This window comes from Salvelinus namaycush, chromosome 4 (assembly GCF_016432855.1).
Source record: "Salvelinus namaycush isolate Seneca chromosome 4, SaNama_1.0, whole genome shotgun sequence".
Taxonomy (NCBI): domain Eukaryota; kingdom Metazoa; phylum Chordata; class Actinopteri; order Salmoniformes; family Salmonidae; genus Salvelinus; species Salvelinus namaycush.
The window spans coordinates 47,289,416-47,313,824 of NC_052310.1; the positions used below are offsets into that span (position 1 = coordinate 47,289,416).

Sequence of the window (24,409 nt, forward strand, 5' to 3'; positions counted from 1 at the left end):
ATTTTCCAGTAACATGTTTTGAACAACAATGAAACTGATCTCCTTAGCGTATTTTGTGTGAGTGCAATGGCCAATTATGAAAACTTTAAAAGAGACTTGATTATCATGTCACGGTAGCAAATAAGAACAGCTCTACTGTATGATACCATCAAAAGCATTATGCACACAAATTAACCTGAGCGAGGCATTCTCCCTTTTTTGAAATGCACAGCATTTATTTTAATAAAGTTACAAACGTATTTAGCAAAATTGAACACTGCTTTGACGGCTTTTAACAAAATACATATACTTTTCCATCTATCTACTGTAGGGCGTCACAGACTCAAAGGAAATGAAAGCAATACACTTTACCCTGGTTGCCAACATCACCAAAATAAACTTTACAAGTGAAAATGTAATCTACAGAATGCTCAGGTGACTGCTCTATAGATGAAGTAGTCATACTGAGGGTGTTGGTAATGTAAAAATAGAATGTGTTAAAACACATTTTAAGGTACGGATATGACTGCTGTACTATCACATAAAAAAAAGAAATACCCTGTTTTATACATGATATCATAATACAATATAATAATATTCAAAAACAGTTTGATAACTCCACATTACAAGCCTACCAGCTCCTTTGCAGCTCCAGTATATCACACAAGGCATCATACCAAAGAAAATAACTATCAAACGCTTTATATTCCCATATATAGTAGTTATCCATCCAGATGTTCCAATTGGTGATACAGAGACATGTTATCTCTCTCACTATGATTTGATCTTTAGTTTGAAAGGCACTCAATTGTGTAGGGGAGAGTGGGGTAAGTTGAGCCATTTTTTTACATTCAGCTTCACTCTGTCAAGGGAAATATAGTATTCGTTCTAACAAAGATATACCAAACACTAGGAACACATTCCTAATATTGAGATGCACCCCCCCGTTTGCCCTCAGAACAGCCTCAATTCGTCAGGGCATGGACTCTACAAGGTGTCAGAAGCATTCCACTGGAATGTTGGCCCATGTTGACTCCAATGCTTTCCATAGTTGTGTCAAGTTAGCTTGATGTCCTTTGGGGGGTGGACCATTCTTGATACACATGGGAAACTGTTGAGCGTGAAAAACCCAGCAGCATTGCAGTTTTTGACACAAACCGGTGCGCCTGACACCTACACTGTTCAAAGGCACTTAAATATTTTGTCTTGCCCATTCCCCCTCTGATTGACACACTTACACAATCCATGTCTCAATTGTCTCAAGGCTTAGCAATCCTGCCTCCTCCCCTTCATCTACACTGACAGAAGTGGATTTAACAAGTGACATCAATAAGGGATCATAGCTTTCACCTGGATTCACCTGGTCAGTCTATGTCATGGAAAGAGCAGGTGTTCTTAAAGTGTTGTATACTCAGTGTATTTCAGGATGTTGTGTATCCCTGAAAATGATCAAAATGATTGTAAACATTACAGTTTTGAAAACATCGCTTGTCCAAACCATTTTGGTCTCTTGGCAGCTGGACAGTGTAAGTTAAGCCGCCTACAAATTTCTGTACTGAATGAAATATGATCACTACCTTTTTATAACCATGTCTATCTTTATTTCCCAATCCTAATTCAAAACAATCACAATCACTTTTTGTCTTTGAAACATTTTAAGCATCTTCTAACACAGGCTTTCCACCTAACAAACACATTGTATTTTTTTGGACACTTTTAACCGATGCCAGGCCCTGTTGTTACCTCATATCCCAGTGATAATGCCTTTAATTAAGCCTGGGAAGAAAACACTTCAATTTGCTCAACTGGACATTGGCTCAACCTTTGGCCCAACTTACCCCATGGCCATTGGCTCAACTTATCCCAATGCAAATATGTTGACTATAATATTATTAGCCCACACAGCTAGGATGCACTTTCATGCTAGGTTTAGGACCTCATATTGATGCTTATCGAGACCCCAACTGATGTATAAAGCAATTTTAAAAGTATCTACTTTGGTTTATATACCATGAAACCTCTTAAAAAATTAACACAATACATTATTTTGACTTGGTGAAAATTCATTATTTTTTTTTGCTTACCACTTTTTCCATGTGGTTTCTTCCTTCACAGATGCCATGAAATAATGACCTCTTCCTAAATAGTTGGTCAAATTATACATTTTGTGTATGGTTTCCTAGAATCACATTTGCAGTTTCACTTCTAAAAAAACTCCACGCTAAAATCTCACTTTCACTTGTGGAATTGCAAGTTCACATGAAAAACAATCACGTGACTATCTAATTAACAGTTTCACATGGAAGAAAACTCCAACTTTTTTTTCACTCTATGGGGTTGAAATAATCTTTTTCTCCTCACATGTGAAAAGTTTGTGTTAACATGTTGCAGTAACAATGTTTCCACCAGTGGAATTAGGGTGACCACACCTAAAAAGCCCAAAACAGGAGAAAGTGTGACAAGGGAATGATTTTACGGGACATTCGCAGGACAGTGAACCTAATCCATTTTTGGGGGCAGGTTAATGGATCACATTCAAATGGTGACAGTTCTGCTATACAGTATGAAGGTCACTGCCTGTTAAAGGGGCAATCCTTAGCTGCTACATCAATTTTTTTACTTAGAAATTAATATGTACCCATTGATTCTTAAAGACTACAGTGTACAAATGCCTCATGAGCTTAGTTCAACTGTCGTACCCCATCAGAACCCAAAATATAAGCTTGTTTTATTCCAATTTTTGTAAACAAAGAAAATGTAAACAACCATTGTAAAGCCTAAAAACATGGTTAAATCTATAATTCTGATATCGTGAATGGTCCTTGCATCCATAGGGTAGGCTATGGATTTGAGAGCAGTTGCATTTCTACAGCCTCCTCCCACAGATTTTCACTGAAACTGTGTCGGGGAGTAATAGTGTAACTGAGTAATACTGTAATTATATGGTGCAATCCTCTAGTGATTGAGTTACTTTTGTGCCAATAATAACAAGGAAAACTTCTGAAGTTGAGAACAAAATTCTTACTATTGCAACAACAACAAAAAACAAAACCCAAAAGTATTGAAAGCAAAACAAATATTGCAAGAAAAAAAAATCGAAATATGAAAAAACAATTCATTGTAAAAATGGATGCAAAAATATTTTTCTGTGAAAAAAACTATTATGATAACGCAATCTTTCTGTCCTGCAATTTTCCCTATCTTTGGTTATCTTACCCTGGCCTTTCCTTTCACTGCCTTTTTCCAGTTGCAAGTATTGGCACATTCATTCCCTTTCTAAATTTCTCTACTTTTGCATATTTTTTATACTCAATGTTATAAGATCTTCAACCAAAACCTAATGTTAGATAAAGGGAATTTGAGTGAACAAATAACACAACAATTACATACTTATTTCATAAACAAAGTTGTGGAACACCCAATGCTCCTGTGTGAAAAAGTAATTACCCCCTTACACTCAATAACTGGTTGTGCCACCTTAAGCTGCAATGACTCAAACCAAACGCTTCCTGTAGTTGTTGATCAGTCTGTCACGTTGCTGTGGGGGAATTTTGGCCCACTCTTCCATGCAGAACTGATTTACCTCAGAGATGGGTCCCATTATGTCTGGCGAAAACCAAACACTACATTTCACAGTAAGAACCTTATACCAGCGGTCAAGCATGGTGTTGGTAGTGTGATGGTTAGGGGATTCTTTTCTGACTCAGGACCTGGACGACTTGCCTCAATAGAAGGAACCATGAATTCTGCTCTGTATCAGAGAATTCTACAGGAGAATGTCAGGCCATCTGTCTGTGAGCTGAAGCGCAGCTGGGTCATGCAGCAAGACAATGATCCAAAACACACAATCAAGTCTACATGAAAATGTCTAAAAAGCAAAACATTTTTAGTTTTGGAATGGCTTAGTCAAAGTCCAGACCTAATCCCAATTGAGATGTTGTGGCAGGACTTGAAACGATCAGTTCGTGCTTGAAAACACACAAATGTCGCAGAGTTAAAGCAGTTCTGCATGGAAGATTGGGTCAAAATTACTGAGATACTGATCAACAACTATAGGAAGCATTTGGTTACAGTCATTGAAGCTTAAGGTGGCATAACCAGATATTGCGTGTAAGAGGGCAATTACATTTTTGTTAATTAAATAAATAAAATGAGTATACATTTTTTGTTTTATTTGTAAACTCAGGTTCCCTTTATCTAATATTATGCACTATTATTAAAATATGAAAAATATGAGAAAATTTGAAAGGAGGCCAAACTTTTTCACTGTAGAACCCTGCATCCCACTACTGCTTTGCCTCTAAAACTAAGCAGGATCGTTCCCTGGATGGGAGACCAGATGGAGCTGGAAGTGGTAAATAAAATTCACATTTGGGGATATTTTTTTATGTGAAAAATTAACATGCGAATCTTCACAGGTGTCTAAAAACCACGTGTTTTTCATGTTTTTTTCATGTGTTTTTTTCTTTCATGTGTTTTTTTTTTGTAAGGGAACTCTCCCCTAGGCTTTTGGCCTGCACCTACATCATCTTAGCTAGCTGAGTCATAATTAGGGCATGCTACTGTGCACACCAACTAATTGGGCTCAGACTTCAAACAGGTGGCAATATCTTCTTAACAAGTTATGACTCATCAACCAGTTCTTGACTTGGACATAAATAGGTGCTGGTACTCATTTGGGGTTCCGGTACTGTTTATATGGTGCAGGCACTTCACAATACTTTTGAGCTAATATTCTGTATATTCTATAAGAGGTGCAGGAACTCAAGCAATAGAACATTTGAGTCAAGCACTGCAATCAACTAAACAATGCTATAAAATATGAGGGCGGGCTGTAATGAAATGTTCCAATAAAAACCATCAGGAATAGTGAATCCTGGTGGTGTTGCTACACTATCAACATATATCAAAATCTAAATTGTCTTATCTAAAGTCATATGTGGTACACCTTGACATCACTCTGTCAAAACCACTCAGTTGGAATGAAAACATTTTACACTAATTAACATACTTAAATGAACTACAAGTGACTCACTGGCTTAGCAACAGTAATTCATGACCCACATGACTCTCTGTCATATCTTCCCATTTAATGACTCGTCACCTTTTCCTCACTCATGTCACACCATGAGACAACAGAGCAACACTTAACCACACTCAACATTGCAAAAGTACGAAATCGAGACGTAGCAGCAATCTCTTCTAAGGTCTGCTCAACCCTCTCCGCTCTCCAACCATGACTCAGTACTTAGGTATGTAGGTACCTCAATGTCTCCATCTTGCCATAGTCAGGCAATAGCAAGGCCCTTCACTGGGTGGGTTTGGTGTTGTTGGTATCGGTAGCCCTGCCATTCTCCACCCTGCGGACGGAGGAGTTAAAGGAGCTCCTCTTCAAGATCTTGTTAGCCAGGTCACTGAATGTCTTCCTGTACTGGTTTCGGAGCAGTGAGTAGACAAAAGGGTCACAGGCTGCCTTGCTGTAGGCCAAACACTTGGACAGGACACCCCAATGAGGGCTTATGTGTCCTGGGGTGGAGAGCTCCACAATTCTGCCATGACAGACACACAGAATAAGTTATATTATTAACAGTGTTTAGCTTAACAGTGCTGGTCTATGAAACAAGTCATGTTTCATAGGCCACCGTACAGTGAAAAAACAACACAGATGTCAAAAAATCTAATGTCCTGAGGAAACTCTTTATTAATAAGCTTTCAAAAATGTCAACATTTCGCTTGAAAATGCCATGGCTCTGATTCGATAGTGAATGTTAGGGGATGTGGAGTTGCTCTTGTTTGTCTCATTGTGCTTACACCGCTGTATAGTGGTGGTACACAAGGACAAGGCTTATTCTCAGAATGTTTAGGTAAGGTCACTGGTCGTGTGATTCACAGCAGCTATCAAACTCACAATGGGGATCTCTCTATCATTATACACACTGATGTGATCTTCTTCACGGTTATTTTGTATCCGCTTCTGAAGGGTTGGAGCTGATTGAATGCAGGTTTAATGAGAAGTATCGTCATGGTCTCCGACTTACTCATAATCACACGTCCACTCATGGTAATTCTCTCATGGATTCTCTTTCTCTTATATTCTTTCTCCCTTGCCTGGGGTTTCATCCTATACCTCATGAAAAAAATAAACATGTATCTATGAACCTCTCCTTCTATGGTCATAACAAAATCACCCTCAAGCTGATTGATTAGTGATTTAGACACCGGATCAATTTAACATAACAAGATGAGGTTGTAGAAATTGACTATGGCTGACTCCAGTCTGAATTGGAATTCATTAGCACAAAGCAGTTGTCCTCATTGCACATTCGACAATTTTACCCACTGGTCTAAAGCACACGTAATTTGTTCAGGCAGTAGACAACTTTCATTGGTCTCAGATGGGGAATTGACGTCATTGCAGCAGCCAATCTCACAATGTAACATTACCACACATGCACAGTGGTGTTGAGGATAGATCTGAACATCTGCTCACCTCGTAATGACGTAGGGGGCAAAGCACACCACAAACGTTCCAATGAATGTGCTGATCTTCTTGGTGGCTCTCTGCCTCCGCTGTCTCTGCTCATCCAGGCATCGCTGGCGCACACTACCAAAGGACAGAGGGGACCATTATCACCCCAAGGGACGTATAGGAGCACAGGTTTAAACATGGCCTCTCGAGTGGGATGAAGGTTGATGGAGAAAACAGCATGCTTCTATGGACAGTATCAGAGCTCATACTCAGGTCAATGCCAATGGATTGTTCAAGATATATGAACAGTAACACATCCATTATGTAAATCAAGTCCAATTCCAGGTCCATACTTATTCTTTAATAGACTGGTAATAACATGGAGTTGACCTCAGCATATCTTAGAAAGATGAAGGAAAGATAACGTAAAAGAAAGTAACACTGACAGTGAGTGCACACACATTAATTGACTGATTTGAGGCTAATTTAATTATTTTAGCTATGTAATGTGGAGGTGATTGAAAAGGGATCATCAAATACAGTAAACCATTCATGACATGGATCTTAACTATATCCAGAAATAATTACACATGCTATTATCCTAGCATCTATGATGTAGAGAGAAAATGCTTCAGGGTGATTCAATCATATCTCTCCTCACATCTTTCTCATCCCTCTCACTGAACAGCTCTTTGAATGTTTGAGGTAAACTGGGCAGAGTAGGCCTAAACTGATCGAATATCTCATCTCAAAGAATGTCAAGAATGCACATCAGGGGTTTTGATGTATTACATTTTATTAAAACTATTGTTAAAATGCGGAATGATTTTTGCTTTTCTGTATGTAGGTTATTGTAATGTTGGGCATGACCATAGTATTGCCTATGACAAAATATCAAAATGCAAGGCAAATTTAATGACAATTCGTTAACTAACTGCCAATAATGCCTGTCTGGACTATTCAACTCATGAATATAAATCACAATTTATAATGGTTTTGATCTGTATGTGAATAGTTTTGGGGTTGGAATATGTTTGTGTCATTTTAGTTTTGATAAAGAGGCCTGAGATCTGAGACCGGAACATTGGACCAAACCTGTGGTGCTGAAATCAATCGTAATGCCACTGAAGTCGCATTGTGCAATCACAATTTGTGGGCTAATTTTTTAGGGGATAGATTAGCTTTAATAATACAGATAGACCATGGCTTCTATCAATGTAATTGTGTTCATCATTTCTAATCCCTCATATATATTTTTTTTGTAAATATACTGTATATTTTCACCTTACCACCCCACCACTAATTGAAGTAAACTAATGGACAACAATACTATTTTACATTATCTTTTTTGTTTGATCGATCGATGATTTACTATGCTTTTTCAAATCACCCTGCAGCGCTATTTGCAGAGTTGGCTCTATGTAAATGTTGCAATTCTTCAACCATTCCTGAACCTGCGACCAAAAACAAGCTACACATGGGCAATACCAAAACAATTGTAAACATGGGCTAACCTTAAAATATGTAACAAGTAAATGAATCAGACAAGGACACCTCAACAGTAGGCTAAACAGCTTACCTCGGGTGAATATCCACAAGCAGCAATAAGGTCTGCATAGTGATCACGTCGATGCGTTTACAGTGAAAACGCGCAACTTTCAGCACTTTCAGGTACGTTACACACAACACAATCAAGGTCATGAGAAAAGTGAGCGAGTGTAAAACCACAGTGTAGATGATGAACTGCGTCTTAGTGTCACTTGCTCTCGCATTGCAGAGCGTACAGGATGCGTAAAGGTGATGGTACCCAACCCAGGAGAGGCAAGTGGCCACCGTGGAGAAGGAGAGCGAGTGTAACCACGTGTATGCCAGAGCTATCACTGCGTCCCGGTGTCGTATTCTGGAGTGGTAGCTTAGCGGAAAAACCACCGCTACCCATCTATCAATGCTCAAAGCCCCCATACTGAGCATTGAGTTCGTGGTGAGAAAAGTGTCCAGGAAACCCACAGTTTGACAGAACCCGCTGCTTCCAGGGTTTCCTTTGTTGATAAGTCCGACCAGAGTTAGAGGCATGGTAGAAACGGTAAGAAACAGGTTGCAGAAGGTAAGGTTGAGGATAAACAACCCGGGAACCTGCTTTCGAATCTCCGGGTTGTACAGAAAGCAGATAACCACCACCACGTTGGACAGCAACGAGACAACGATGATCACTACTACAAACAGAAAGACAGCTATGTCCGCTATGTGCATGGTGCGTTCGTCCCGCTCAAAAATACGGACTTTTGACAATTGAATCCATCGTCCAGCTTCGGAAATAAATTAAAGATAGCATTGTGCTGGAACTACGAGGTCCAAATACAAACATCCGACACAGTGTCACAATTATAATTCATTGTCCTTCTCGTGTCTCCATGTAACGATACAGCCGGCTCACTATGTGGAGTCGCAAGGAAGGGCATCCAAGTATTAGGGATGTTATGTGATGCGGACTGAACCACTGTCTCCGGGGACGGGTGATAAACAAATAGAGACACCCCTGCACGTCTGGCTGCAGTTAGTTTCCAAGTATTATGGATGTTATGTGATGCGGACTGAACCACTGTCTCCGGGGACGGGTGATAAACAAATATAGACACCCCTGCACGTCTGGCTGCAGTTAGTTTCCAAGTATTTCTTCCTTGCCATTGCTCGCGCAATGATACCTCATTGCGCAATCGCGCAGTGCACTGATGGACAGCTTTGCAAACACGCAGCGCAGTCTCTCCTATGGTCTGTCTCCGGGGATCCTTTTGTTCTATATATATCACCCCTCACCTACACTCACATGCTGCACACTCGATCGCCTCCCCAAGCTACCAAAAATAGATTTATTTAAAATTAGAGCATCATGCGTAAAGTGTCGACTCATGTCACTGACACCTACAATTTGATGAACGTCCAACATATTGATCTTTGTTTTATCTCCATATGATGTAAATTCCATATATCTGGGGGTGTTGAGAAAGGCAGAAGACACAGCCAGAACGTTGCTGATTCAAGCCCCCATGCCAGGCAACGCAAAAATGGGAATGGAACTGAACTGATAGCTATAAGGCTGCTGGTCTCTGATCCCATGCACCATCTCCTGCCATTGTGCCCTTGAGCAAGGCACCTGACCCCCCACAATTGCTCTCCATCCAGGGGCGCTGCACTGCTGCTGACCCTGTGCCTCTCAATGTGTTTGTGTGTGTATACAGTACCAGTCAAAAGTTTGGACACACCTACTCATTCATGGGTTTTTCTTAATTTTGACTATTTTCTACGTTGTAGAATGATAGTGAAGACTTCAAAACTACGAAATAACACATATGGGATCACGTAGTAACCAAAAAAATGTTTAAAAAATCTAATTTTATTTTATATTTGAGATTCTTCAAAGTAGCCACCCTTTGCCTTGATGACAGTTTTGCACACTCTTGGTAATTCTCTCAACCAGCTTCATGAGGTAGTCACCTGGAATGCATTTCAATTAACAGGTGTGCCTTGTTAAAAGCTCATTTGTTTGAGCCAATCAGATGTGACAAGGTATGGCTGGTATACAGAAGATAGCCCTATTTGGTAAAAGACCAAGTCCATATTATGGCAAGAACAGCTCAAATAAGCAAAGAGAAATGACAGTCCATCAGTACTTTAAGACATGAAGGTCAGTCAATATGAAAACATTTCAAGAACTTTGAAAGTTTCTTCAAGTGCAGTTGCAAAAACCATCAAGAGGTATGATGAAACTAGCTCTCATGAGGACTGCCACAGGAAAGGAAGACCCAGAGTTACCTCTGCTGCAGAGGATAAGTTCATTAGAGTTACCAGCCTTAGAAATTGCAGCCCAAATAAATACTTCAGAGTTCAAGTAATAGACACATCTCAACATAAACTGTTCAGAGGAGACTACGTAAATCAGGCCTTCATGGTCTAATTGCTGCAAATAAACCACTACTAAAGGACACCAATAAGAAGAAGAGACTTGCTTGGGCCAAGAAACATGAGCAATGGACATTAGACCGGTGGAAATCTGTCCTTTGGTGTGATGAGTCCAAATTTGAGATTTTTGGTTCCAACAGCCATGTCGTTGAGAGAAGCAGAGTAGGTGAATGGATGATCTCCGTATGTGTGGTTCCCACCGTGAAGCATGGAGGAGGAGGTGTGATGTGGTGGGGGTGCTTTGCTGGTGATACTGTCAATGATTTATTTAGAATTCAAGGCACACTTAACCAGCATGGCGACCACAGCATTATGCAGTTATACACCATCCCATCTGGTTTACGATTATTGGGACTATCATTTGTTTTTCAACAGGACAATGACCCAACACACATCCAGACTGTGTAAGGGCTATTTGACCAAGAAGGAGAGTGATGGAGTGCTGTATTAGATGACCTGGCCTACACAATGACCCGACCTCAAACCAACTGAGATGGTTTGGGATGAATTGGACTGCAGAGTGAAGGAAAAGAAACCAACAAGTGCTCAGCATATGTGGGAACTCCTTCAAGACTGTTGGAAAAGCATTCTAGGTGAAGCTCGTTGACAGTATGCCAAGAGTGTGCAAAGCTGTCATCAAGGCAAAGTGTGCCTACTTTGAAGTCTAAAATATAAAATATATTTTGATTTGTTTAACACTTTTTTAGTTACTACATGATTCCATATGTGTTATTTCATTGTTTAGATGTCTTCACTATTATTTTACAATGTAGAAAAAAGTAAAAATAAAGAAAAATCCTTGAATGAGTAGGTATGTCCAAACTTTTGACTGGTACTTTATATATATTGAGTTGAAGTCGGAAGTTTACATACACCTTAGCCAAATACATTTAAACTCAGTTTTCACAATTCCTGACATTTAATCCCAGGAAAAGTTCCCTGTCTTAGGTCAGTTAGGATCACCACTTTATTTTAAGAATGTGAAATGTCAGAATAATAGTAAAGACAATGATTTATTTCAGCTTTTACTTCTTTCATCACATTCCCAGTGGGTCAGAAGTTTACATACACTCAATTAGTATTTGGGAGCATTGCCTTTAAATTGTTTAACTTGGGTCAAAAGTTTCGGGTAGCCTTCCACAAGCTTCCCACAATAAGTTGGGGGAATTTTGGCCCATTCCTCCTGACAGAGCTTGTGTAACTGAGTCAGGTTTGTAGGCCTTCTTGCTCGCACACGCTTTTTCAGTTCTCCCCACAAATGTTCTATAGGATTGAGGTCAGGGCTTTGTGATGGCCACTCCAATACCTTGACTTTGTTGTCCTTAAGCCATTTTGCCACAACTTTGGAAGTATTATTGGGGTCATTGTCCATTTGGAAGACCCATTTGCGTCCAAGCTTTAACTTCCTGACTGATGTCTTGAGATGTTGCTTAAATATATCCACATACTTTTCCCTTCTCATGATGCCATCTATTTTGTGAAGTGCACCAGTCCCTCCTGCAGCAAAGCACCCCCACAACATGATGCTGCCACCCCCGTGCTTCACGGTTGGGATGGTGTTCTTTGGCTTGCAAGCCTCTCCCCTTTTTCCTCCAAACATAACGATGGTCATTATGGCCAAACAGTTCTATTTTTGTACAATCTTTCTCCCCATGTGCGGTTGCAAACCGTAGTCTGGCTTTTTTATGGCGGTTTTGGAGCAGTGGTTTCTTATACTTGCGTACTATTGTTTGTACAGATGAACGTGGTACCTTCAGGCGTTTGGAAATTGCTCCCAAGGATGAACCAGACTTGTGGAGGTCTACAATTTTTTTCTGAGGTCTTGGCTGATTTCTTTTGATTTTCCCATGATGTCAAGCAAAGAGGCACTGAGTTTGAAGGTAGGCCTTGAAATACATCCACAGGTACACCTCCAGTTGACTCAAAGGATGTCAATTAGCCAATCAGAAGCTTCTAAAGCCATGACATCCTTTTCTGGAATTTTCCAAGCTGTTTAAAGGCACAGTGAACTTAATTTTATGTAAACTTCTGACACACTGGAATTGTGATACAGTGAATTCTCTGTATCAGTGAAATAATCTGTCTTCAAACAATTGTTGGAAAAATTACTTGTGTCATGCACTATGTAGATGTCTTAACCGACTTGCCAAAACTATAGTTTGTTAACAAGAAATTTGTGGAGTGGTTGGAAAACGAGTTTAAATGACTCCAACCTAAGCGTATAACTTCTGACTTCAACTGTATGTCTGGAGGTTTGGGAAAGGCAGAAGACACATTTCTGTTCTAACCAATGAACAATAAAGTTGTGTTATATTAATTGTGTGGACAAACACTGTGTGACTATCTACAAAGGGTAATTGTCATCATTTGTATGCCATACAGTGAAGCTTGAAGCTTCCATTCTTTAAAAAATACTGCTTTTCCAATTACTAATGCACAGTTGGTCCCCGTCCACATTTGTATGGTCATTGCACAGATGATACGCTGGCTCCTTAGGCACACATACACTATTTACAGCCCACAATCTGGAAAGATATCTGATAACATCCCCATGACCTGTAAGCATGGGTTTGAATTCCTACCACATGTGGTTATATGAGGGGGTATCAAAGTGTAGCTACTATTTCTGGTAAATGCTAGGAAAGCTAATGAATAATACAAGAGGACGCAATATAGAGGTCACTGTGCAGCTGTACTGAATTATTTCTCCATAAGACAAGACAGGATGGTTCATGTTGCAATGCTGCTGGAGTGGACAACAGGTGATTGTACTAATTCACGTCAATGACAGTGACAGGGAAGATCCAGATGGCTTTGGCAGATGCTTTATCTACTGTGGAACCCCCTGACGTCCTCTTTACAATGGTCTGGGGAGGGGAATCAGCGGGGGGACTTGTGCATCTGGTAAACACTGAGTAGAACAGACACCGACAGATTTAGTCACGTCTCAATCAATGGAGGGATTATTTTGTATTTATTGAGAATTTAAATGTACTATGAGTTGGGATGGATATCTAGTTGTTTTAACTAATTATTATTAAGTAACTGGTTCCACAGTCTTTTTTGTGTTACCTGAACAAAAATGTTTTGTTGGCCCAAACTGAGCTCCAAACTTGAGAAAACTTTGTCAAAAATTCTGTCAATTTAAAATGATGTGTTTCCTCAACTTGTAACATACTATATGTTCATTCAACTATGAATTATTATTTGGGCATCTTAACTAATAACAGCTGTCCAACTGGTTACACACACAATCAGTGCTTTTAACATTGAATATTTTCTGCTTACATATTTGAATGTTCATTTAAATATGAGTTATTATTCAACATGTCGTCATCTGGGATTTGAACTCACGAATCCTCTTGATGCACAGCATTGTGATCTTCCTGGTACACCAACACATCTGTGTCAATTATCAGTTCATCTGACTGTTCTCTCATCCTTGATTTGATTTACTTATTTAATACATTTGAGGTTTTTCTGGATAGTTGTCCATGTGGCATATTACTCTGTTTTAATTTGAGTCCTTAATCACGATGATGAATAAAATAGCCTTTCTTGATTGTACTTTTAACAGAGCTGATATTTACTTTTAAATGCTAAGTGTAGTAATACAGGTGCAATCAGTAATTGGCACAGACATGGTGGCGTAGCAGGAAGTTTGGAATGCTGTGAACCTAGAGGTTGTGAGTTCAAATCCAAGGTGAGGACATGTTGAATAATAATTACTGTGTAAATGAACATGCATAATGTAATCTTCTGTTTAAAACGCTGTATATAAGTTGAAAACTTTGCGTGTGTAACTAGTTTTTTCAGGTAAGAAAATAAAAATTTCTAGTTGAATGAACATATGAGACAATTTGAGCAACACATCATTGTAAGATGTTGCCTACCTTTTCTCATGTTGTAGCTAAGTTTGGGCCAACTAAAAATTCTAAGTCACAGTGAGCTCCAAAATGATTGGGACAGTAACACATTTTTGTTGTTGTTTTGGCTCTGTACTCCAGCACTAGACACACACATATCATACCCCCAAGACATGCTAACCTCTCACCATTACAATAACAATGGAGGCTAGCATTTTTGTGGGGTTATGATATTTATGTGTTTATAACTTTCTCACACATAATTATTCACGATTCATTCAGAATTATCCGTAATCATGGTAAAATCCACGTTATTGTAGAAGTGTTTATAAACATATTCTATGATTTAAAATAAAAGTGACTCCAAAATGGCACAATACATTATTTAATATTAATTTCTATTGGGGACAAAATAATCTTAAACACAACCAAAACAAACAGCAAATGCATCCAACAAATTTGTAGTCACAAGCTTAATGTAGTCACTGCATGATGTGGGACCAAATACTTCACTTTTTACAACTTTAATTCACATAAGTGAATTTGTCCAAATACTTTTGGTCCCCTAAAATGGGAGACAATGTACAAAGAGTGCTGTAACTTCTAAACCCGATATGGATGAAAATACCCTCAAATGAATCCTGACAGTCTGCACTCTAAATCATGTTGTATCATTTTGTATCATGTTGTATGATTTCAAATTAAAAGCGTTGGAGTACAGAGCCACAACACCCAAAAAAGTGTCACTGTCCCAGTACTTTGAGCTCACTGTATATGTTAGATACATTTCTGGGCTGAATAAAAAACATTTATATTATCTAATTAGATTTAAAGTGATTCTCCACCACCAGAGAGGATGACTGATAACGTACAAACAAAGGTTGATGCTAGCTGATATGATGTATACTACTACAACATCTAAAAATTGATCCTTTAATGATACTATGGCACATCTCTTTGTTGACATGTCTAGTCAGTAGTTGGCGGTGGTTTGAGGTACTCTATTATCCATTAGCTGTGAAAGCTTGGCCAGAAATGGCAGCACATGCAAATGATCTATACCCTATCATGACATATCATACCTTTAATTAGACACCATCACCATGGTGTTTTTTTCTGTAGATGTGTGGCTGGATGGCTGTAACACATCATCAGTCTGAGCCAGCTAACCATGCTCTCCCATCTGCTTTGATGTGTTGTCCCTGGTAATGAGCGTGATATTACAGTACATACTGGCATGGCAGTCAGCAGCTCTCTGCTTTTGAAGATGGAATGCGAGGAAATGTTAATGAGCGAGTCTGGTATTGGATGTAAGTGCTCTTTTGGTGCAGGTATGTGTGTTTCTGTATATGCGTTTGTGTGGGTGTATGTGTTTTAGGCCATCAAGTCTGTCATAATTTATGGCATGATACAGGGTTATGAGAGCAATATGATATTGGGGCAGATTAGATTATCATGGGTGACAATGCAGCAAATTGGTATGCAGAGGAGGTAGATTCTTTCATCAAATGTTGTTGATAGTTTCATATGACAATAATCAGTAATACAATTGTTGATATCAGACTTTCATCACTTTTGAGGCGTTGGTGTGTGTGTGTGTGTGTGTGTGTGTGTGTGTAGTGTTGCTGGTGAGGGGCGACTCATGCCCGTAGCAGAATGAACACACGCCTGGCTAGGCTATGCAGCCCCTACTGGCTTATGCACAATTTCAGATGCTGTCTTTTCACATTAGCCTTTGTTTGTTTGTGCTTGGTTAGCCATCTCCCTTCTCGAGGCATGGAGTCCAACGTGCATACATGTCCTCGACTCTTCCTCCTCACTCTCGACCCGTGGGAGACTGATGGTGAAACATCAGTGAAACACTGGCTATTTCATATCTATCAGAGATCTCAGTAAATCCCAGGGAAATAGTGCACACTTGAAACACTCAGTTTATACAGTAGTTGCTGTGTGTGAATGCAATTGTTTGTCTCCTGGTGTTTTTATACCTCTGTATGTGTTCCCCAATCATCCGCTTACCTGGCTGTCATGGAGTGTGTGTGTGTACGCGTGTGTCTGTGTGTGCCACAGGAGGCTGCTGAGGGGAGAACGGCTCAAAATAATGTCCGGAACGGATTACATGGAAACCATGTGTTTCATGTATTTGATACCATTCCACTGATTCCGCTCCAGTCATTATCACAAGCCCGTTCTCCCAATTAAGGGGCCACCAACCTCCTGTGGTGTGTTTGCGTGTTTGCATGTGTCTGTAGGATGCACCCATCACGTCTATGATGTAAACACGACCCCACAACTTCACAGTCACAGCTAGAGTCCTCTGAATCACATTATAAACAAAGCCGCCTAACTTCCTCTTGAAGAGTGAGTCCTGGAGTATGAACGAATATTTGCAGGTGGTCAGTCGTGATGGAGTTTGATTATCAACTAGCAGCAAATACAGCAAAAATAGATACACTACACATACGAAAGTCTATGGACACCCCTTCAAATTAGTTGATTCGGCTAGTTCAGCCACACCCGTTGCCTACAGGTGTGTAAATTTGAGCACACAGCATTGCAGTTTCCATTGGCAGTAGAACAGCCTTACTGAAGAGCTCAGTGACGTTCACCTTTGCACCTTTCCAACAAGTTAGTTCGTAGAATTTCTGCCCTGTTAGAGCTGCCCCAGTCAACTGTTAGTGCTGTTATTGTGAAGTAGAAAGGTCTAGGAGCAACAATGTCTCATCCATGAAGTGGTAGGCCACACAAGCTCACAGAACGGGACAACAGAGCGCTAAAGATCGTCTGTCCTCATTTGTCTTCACTACCGAGTTCCAAACTGCCTCAGGGTAGCCTTGTGGTTAGAGCTTTGGACTAGTAACCGAAAGGTTGCAAGTTCAAATCCCTGAGCTGTCTTTCTGCATCTGAACAGGCAGTTAACCCACTGTTCCTAGGCTGTCATTGAAAATAATAATTTGTTCTTAACTGACTAAAATGAGTAATGCCAAACATTGGCTGGAGTGGAGTAAAGCTTGCTGCCATTGGACTCTGGAGCAGTGGAAACCTGTTTTCTGGAGTGGTGAATCACGCTTCACCATATGGCAATCCGACAGACGAATCTGGGTTTGGTAGATGCCAGGAGAACGCTATCTGCCCCAATGCATAGTGCCAACTGTAAAGTTTGGTGGTTGAGGAACAATGGTCTGGGGCTGTTTGGCCCCTTAGTTCCAGTGAAGGGAAATCTTGATGCTATAGCATACAATGAATGACATTGTAGACGATTCTGTGCTTCCAACATTTTGGCCACAGTTTGGTGAAGGCTCTTTGCTGTTTCAGCATGACAATGCCCCTGTGCACAAAGCGAGGTCCATACAGAAATGGTTTGTTGAGATTGGTGTGGAAGAACTTGACTGGCCTGCACAGAGCCCTGACCTCAAACCCATCGAACACCTTTGGGATGAATTGGAATGCCGACTGCAAGCAAGGCGCAATCGCCCAACATCAGTTCCTGACCTCACTAATGCTCTCTTGTGGCTGAATGGAAGCAAGTCCCCGCAGCAATGTTCCAACAGAAGAGTGGAGGCTGTTATAGCAGCAACTCCATATTAATGCCCATGATTTTGGAACGAGATGTTCGACGAGCAGGTGTCCACATACTTTTGGTCATGTAGTGTATTTTCCATCAACATGTCAAATCGTGTCAACTTATAATTTAATATTATCCCAGAGACCATGTCTTAATAACACATTCATTTTCTCACCATGTCACAAGTTATTAATTTGAAATGTGGGTCCCAACCAGTAGCGGGTAAAATCACTGAGGAAGCCAAGCCAAGCTAGTAAAAAAGCAATATTACAAACTATGTTGTGATAATTGCGTTGTTTGTTCTATAACCCATTTGTTCATACACCACCGTGATATACAATAAGGCTGTGACAACAAAAAGACAACAGTCACAGAGTGGAGGAATAAATTCAACTACACATAGGTTTGTTTAATCACAAAACTGGTGAGCAACATCTGTCCGGTGAAGTCCACAAAATAAATATTGCATACAAACAGTTATATCACCTGCAGCATTGTCAAACAAGTTCATGTTTTTGACAGTTTACAAAAAAACTACTGATTAACAGTTCCTTGCAAAAGTATTCATCCCCTTGGCGTTATTCCTATTTTGTTGCATTACAACCAGTAATTTTAATTTATTTTTATTTGGATTTCATGTAATGGACATACACAAAATAGTCGAAATTGGTGAAGTGAAATGGAAAAAATGACTTGTTTCAAAAAATGCTAAAAAATGTAAAACAGAAAAGTGGTGTGTGTATTCACACATGTATTCACCCCCTTTGCTACAGTATGAAGCCTCTAAATAAGATCTGGTGCAACCGATTACCTTCAAAAGTCACATAATTAGTTAAATAAAGTCTATCTGTGTGCAATCTAATTGTCACATGATCTGTCACATGATCTCAGTATATATACACCTGTTATGAAAGGCCCCAGAGTCTGCAACACCACTAAGTAAGGGGCACCACCAAGCAAGCGGCACTATGAAGACCAAGGAGCTCTGCAAACAGGTCAATGACAAAGTTGTGGAGAAGTACAGATCAGGGTTGTTTCATAAAAAAGTATCCGAAACTTTGAACATCCCACAGAGCACCATTAAATCTATTATTAAAACATTTAAAGAATATGGCACCACAACAAACCTGCCAAGAACGGGCCGCCCACCAAAACTTACGGACTAGGCAAGGAGGGCATTAATCAGAGAGGCAAGTAAGAGAGCAAAGATATCCCTGAAGGAGCTGCAAAGCTCCACAGCGGAGATTGGAGTATCTGTCCATAGGACAATTTTAAGCCATACACTCCACAGAGCTGGGCTTTACGGAAGAGTGGCCAGAAAAAAGCCATTGTTTAAAGAAAAAAGTAAGCAAACACGTTTGGTGTTCGTCAAAAGGCATGTGGGAGACTCCCAAAGCATAGAGTAACGACCCTGGGTTTATAAGCGCGGAAATCGACTCTGCCGCTAGAGCATGCTTTTGCGGCACAGTCGATAGCGCGCCGGACCTCGGGCTAGAAGATCGAGGGTTCGAGACCTGCTCCCTGCCTGTTTCATTACACTGGTGTCAGAAGTGATCGGACTTTGCATCCACGACAGTGTGTGTGCTTGGCCGGTGAGCGCGTTCCTGTAAGACGTAGAGTCGCAAGCTAGCGCGAGGACGCGCTCTTTGAAAGGAGGGAGTAGTGTAACGACCCTGGGTTTATAAGCCCGGAAATCAACTTTGCCGCTAGAGCATGCTTTTGCGGCACAGTCGATAGCGCGCCGAACCTCCGGCTAGAAGGTCGAGGGTTCGAGACCTGCTCCCTGCCTGTTTCATTACAATATGGAAGAAGGTACTTTGGTCAGATGAGACTAAAATTTTGCTTTTTGGCCATCAAGGAAAACGCTATGTCTGGCACAAACCCAACACCTCTCATCACCCCGAGAATACCATCCCCACAGTGAAGCATGGTGATGGCAGCATCATGCTGTAGGTATGTTTTTCATCGGCAGGAACTGGGAAACTGGTCAGAATTGAAAGAATGATGGATGGCGCTCTATACAGGGAAATTCTTGAGAGAAACCTGTTTCAGTCTTCCAGAGATTTGAGACTGGGATGGAGGTTCACATTCCAGCAGGACAATGACCCTAAGCATACTGCTAAAGCAACACTTGAGTGGTTTAATACGGGGAAACATTTAAATGTCTTGGAATGGCCTAGTCAAAGCCCAGACCTCAATCCAATTGAGAATCTGTGGTACGACTTAAAGATTGCTGTACACCAGCGGAACCCATCCAACTTGAAGGAGCTGGAGCAGTTTTGCCTTGAAGAATGGGCAACAATCCCAGTGGCTAGATGTACCAAGTTTATAGAGACATACCCCAAGAGACTTGCAGCTATAATTGCTGCAAAAGGTGGCTCTACAAAGTGTTGACTTCGGGGGGAGAATAGTAATGCACGCTCAAGTTCTGTTTTTTTTGTCTTATTTCTTGTTTGTTTAACAATAACAAATATTTTACATCTTCAAAGTGGTAGGCATTTTGTGTAAATCAAATGATATAATCCCACAAAAAAATATATTTTAATTCCCGGTTGTAAGGCAACAAAATAGGAAAAATGACAAGGGGGGTAAATACTTTCGCAAGCCACTGAAGAAGACAACTGCCTTTGCTATTCCAGCACCATTTCAACTTGAATATTGAAACATTTAAACATCATCACATCATCAAGGCTATATATGGTTAGTTTTAATTCACTGAAAATAAACTTAAAGATACCAAAAACTATGTGGTCCAATCAATGTTGCTAAATATCATGTGGTATGGTACTGATTTGTGTGTGTGTGTGTGTGTGTGTGAGTGAGTGCGCACAAGTAAAACAAAACATGTTGACTTACTCTACTTGTAGGCTAGTTGAACGCCAATACCATCCTCCTCTTTCAAGCTGGCCAAACTGTTGGCGCTGTCATACGATACACTTTTAGTTTTTGTTGTCATATGCTACCTAGCTAAAATGCTTACTAGCCTGACTTCCTTACACGGGCAACAATGAAACACTAAGTTAGCTAGCTAGTTAACATGAGCCTACTAGGCTACATATTGAACTTCAATCGTCTCAGGCCAGTGGCACAACATATTAATTTATGGTTAGATCAGAATTGCCATCATAATCATTGGCCTGTACAGTGATTTGATTGGTGTGAAGCCTCCTTGGGGGGTAATTTTCTGCACCAGGACAACACACAGTTGAGCTCAACGCTGATTGGTTAATCCTTGTTGGAATCAATCAAGTACTAGGGGCTACACATACTGAGACAGAGAGGTGCTGTTTCCCTAGCTCTGATGATTTCTGTTGTGAGATTCAGCTACTTGCGAATTGACGCAAAATTAAGAAAACACAGAGAGGAATGAAAGATACATTCTATAAATATACACTACTGTTCAAACATTTGGGGTCACCTAGAGATGTCCTAGTTTTTGAAAGAAAAGCACAATTTTTGTCCTTTAAAGTAACATCAAATTGATCAGAAATACAGTGTAGACATTGTTCATGTTGTAAATTACTATTGTAGCTGGAAACGGCAGATTTTTAATGGAATATCTACATAGGAGTACAGAGGCCCATTATCAGCAACCATCACTCCTGTGTTCCAATGCACGTTGTGTTAGCTAATCCAAGATTATAATTTTAAAAGGCTAATTGATCATTAGAAAACCCTATTGCAATTATGTTAGCACAGCTGAAAACTATTATACTGAATAAAGAAGCAATAAAACTGGCCTTCTTTGGACTAGTTGAGAATCTCGAGTATCAGCATTTGTGGTTTCGATTATAGGCTCGAAATGGGCAGAAACAAAGACCTTTCTTCTGAAACTCATCAGTCTATTCTTGTTCTGAGAAATTAAGGCTATTTCATGCAAGAAATTGCCAAGAAACTGAAGATCTCGTACAACGCTGTGTACTACTCCCTTAACAGAACAGCGCAAACTGGCTCTAACCAGAAAAGAAAGAGGAGTGGGAGGCCCCGGTGCACAACTGAGCAAGAGAACAAGTACATTAGAGTGTCTAGTTTGAGAAACAGACGCCTCACAAGTCCTCAACTGGCAGCTTCATGAAATAGTACCCGCAAAACACCAGTCTCTATGTCAACAGTGAATAGGCGACCCCGGGATGCTGGCCTTCTAGGTGTCTGTGTTCTGTTGCCCATCTTAATCTTTTCTTTTTATTGGCCAGTCTTGATGTGGTGAATATGATGTCTCCCATTAGACGGGTCAGGGTAAAGCAGAGATCTAGCCCTTGGTTTAATCATGAGATTCTAGAATCTATCCAAGCAAGGAATAAGGCCTTCAAGAAATTTAAGAACTCTCAAGAGCAGCATGATTTTGCCCTATATAAACGTCACAGAAATGAAGCACAGAGCAGGATGGATGAAGCTAAGAGGGGTTACTTTGCTGAGAAAATAATTGAAAACAAAAATGACCCTAAAAAGCTTTGGAAATCATTTAAGGAACTAGGCTGTAGTAGTACTACCAAAAACAAACTAAACAGTATTGGACTGAACATCAAAGGGGAGATGGTATATGAAAAAGCAGAGGATGCCAATGAATTCAACTCTTTTTTTACTTCTGTTGCCAGCAAGCTGGTTAGCAAGCTGCCCACCAGTTCTGGTTTGTATGGAAGCAACCAAGTCAAGAACTATTATGTAGAGTTAGGGGTTCAGCCAAACTCTTTTTCTTTTGCAAAGGTAGCAACAGCCAAAATAGTCAGTATGCTGGCAGAGCTTAAATGCTCCAAAGCCACAGGCCTGGATAATATTCCTGCAATGTTTCTAATAGATTCTACTGAGCAAATTGGCCCTTGTATTACGCATATTGTTAATCTCTCTCTTGAACAAGGCACCTTTCCCAGGGACATGAAACAAGCTAAGGTTATACCTCTGTATAAGAAGAGGATAAAGTCTGACCCTGGGAATTATAGGCCTGTATCTATCCTCTGTGTAACATCAAAGATCCTGGAGAGAATTGTACATGAGCAAATGTATGAATATGTTAACAAACAGGGTCTAATGTATGATTTTCAGTCGGGTTTTAGAAAAACATACTCCACTGATTCATGTCTACTTTACTTGACTGACTTCATCAGGAAAGAGATTGATGAGGGAAATCTGTGTGGAATGGTACAGCTTGACCTACAGAAGGCCTTTGATACAGTTAACCACTGTCTCCTAATCTCCAAACTGGAGGCACTGGGGTTAAGCAGTATCCCTCTAGGCTGGGTAAAGTCCTATTTATCAGGAAGGGAGCAAGTAGTAGAGGTTAATGGTTCACTGTCTCAGGCAAAACCAATGAGTTGTGGCATTCCGCAGGGGAGCGTGCTTGGGCCTCTGCTGTTTTTATTGTATATAATGATATGAAAGATGCTTGTTCTTGCCGTCTTTTTCTTTATGCGGATGACTCTACACTTCTGGTGTCTTACAAAAGTAAAACTATGTTGGAGAGCATACTTAGCACAGAGCTTACTAACATTAGCAAATGGCTTGGAGATAATAAGCTATCTCTGCAATTATTTTGGGATCCAGACCTAAATTGAGTAGGTTGTCTGAAATCAGAGTGGAGTTAGGGGGTGAGGTGCTGACTACTAAAACCTCTGTTAGCTACTTGGGATGTATCCTTGATGGAAGCTTGGGAGGTGTGAGCATGGCCAATAAGGTGCTAGGGAAGGTTAATGCCAGGACTACGTTTTTGGCTAGAAAGTCCAAGCTGCTTGATAAGGACTCCATGAAAATGCTAGCTACTGCCCTCATTCAATGCAATTTTGACTATGCTAGTACTTCCTGGTTTGGGGGCTTATCTAAACTTATGAAGGGAAGCTCCAGATAGCCCAGAATAAGTTGATCAGGGTAGTATTGAAGGTGAGTCCACGTACTCACATAGGCAGGAGCTGCTTTCAGAAACTAAACTGGCTGCCTGTTGAGGCTAGGGTGTCCCAGATTAGACTAGGTTTGGTTTACAGGAGTATTTATGGTCCTGCACCCAGATATTTAATAAGTGTTACTTTCCTCGTGTTAGGGATGCACACAATCACAGCACCAGATCAGGTGTTGCTGATGTGTGCTTATACAGGTTCAGGAGTTATGTTGGGAAAGGTACTTTCTTGTATAATGGAGCCTCAGAATGGAATGAGTTGCCTCTGCCTATAAAAACAACGTCCTCTCTGGACAGCTTTAAAAATAAAGTAAAAATATGTTTGATGTTGTCACGCCCTGACCGTAGAGATCCTTTTTATGTCTCTATTTTGGTTGGTCAGGGCGTGAGTTTGGGTGGGCATTCTATGTCTGGTGTTCTATGTTGTCGTTGTTTTGTATTTCTGTGTGTTTGGCCTGGTATGGTTCTCAATCAGAGGCAGCTGTCTATCGTTGTCTCTGATTGAGAATCATACTTAGGTAGCCTGTTCCCACCTGTGTTTGTGTTAGTGTATGTCACCTTGCAGAACTGTTCGTTTATCGTTTTTGTTGTTTTGTTCTAGTATTCGTATTCATTAAAAGGAATTATGAATACTTACCACACTGCACCTTGGTCTTCTCCTTCTCCTCTATATGACGATCGTTACAGAT

General features: G+C 40.4%; 1 protein-coding gene across 1 annotated transcript; it reads right to left on the bottom strand.

Annotated features, from left to right (window-relative positions):
* Positions 1-5,287: 5,287 nt before the first annotated feature.
* On the bottom strand, positions 5,288-8,698 carry LOC120045900 (G-protein coupled receptor 26-like). The gene is made up of 3 exons (XM_038990829.1): positions 8,028-8,698; positions 6,470-6,583; positions 5,288-5,528 (listed from the first exon to the last, which is right to left on the bottom strand). The coding sequence occupies exons 1-3, from the start codon at positions 8,696-8,698 to the stop codon at positions 5,288-5,290; spliced, it is 1,026 nt and encodes a 341-aa protein (XP_038846757.1).
* Between the last annotated feature and the right edge of the window lie 15,711 nt (positions 8,699-24,409).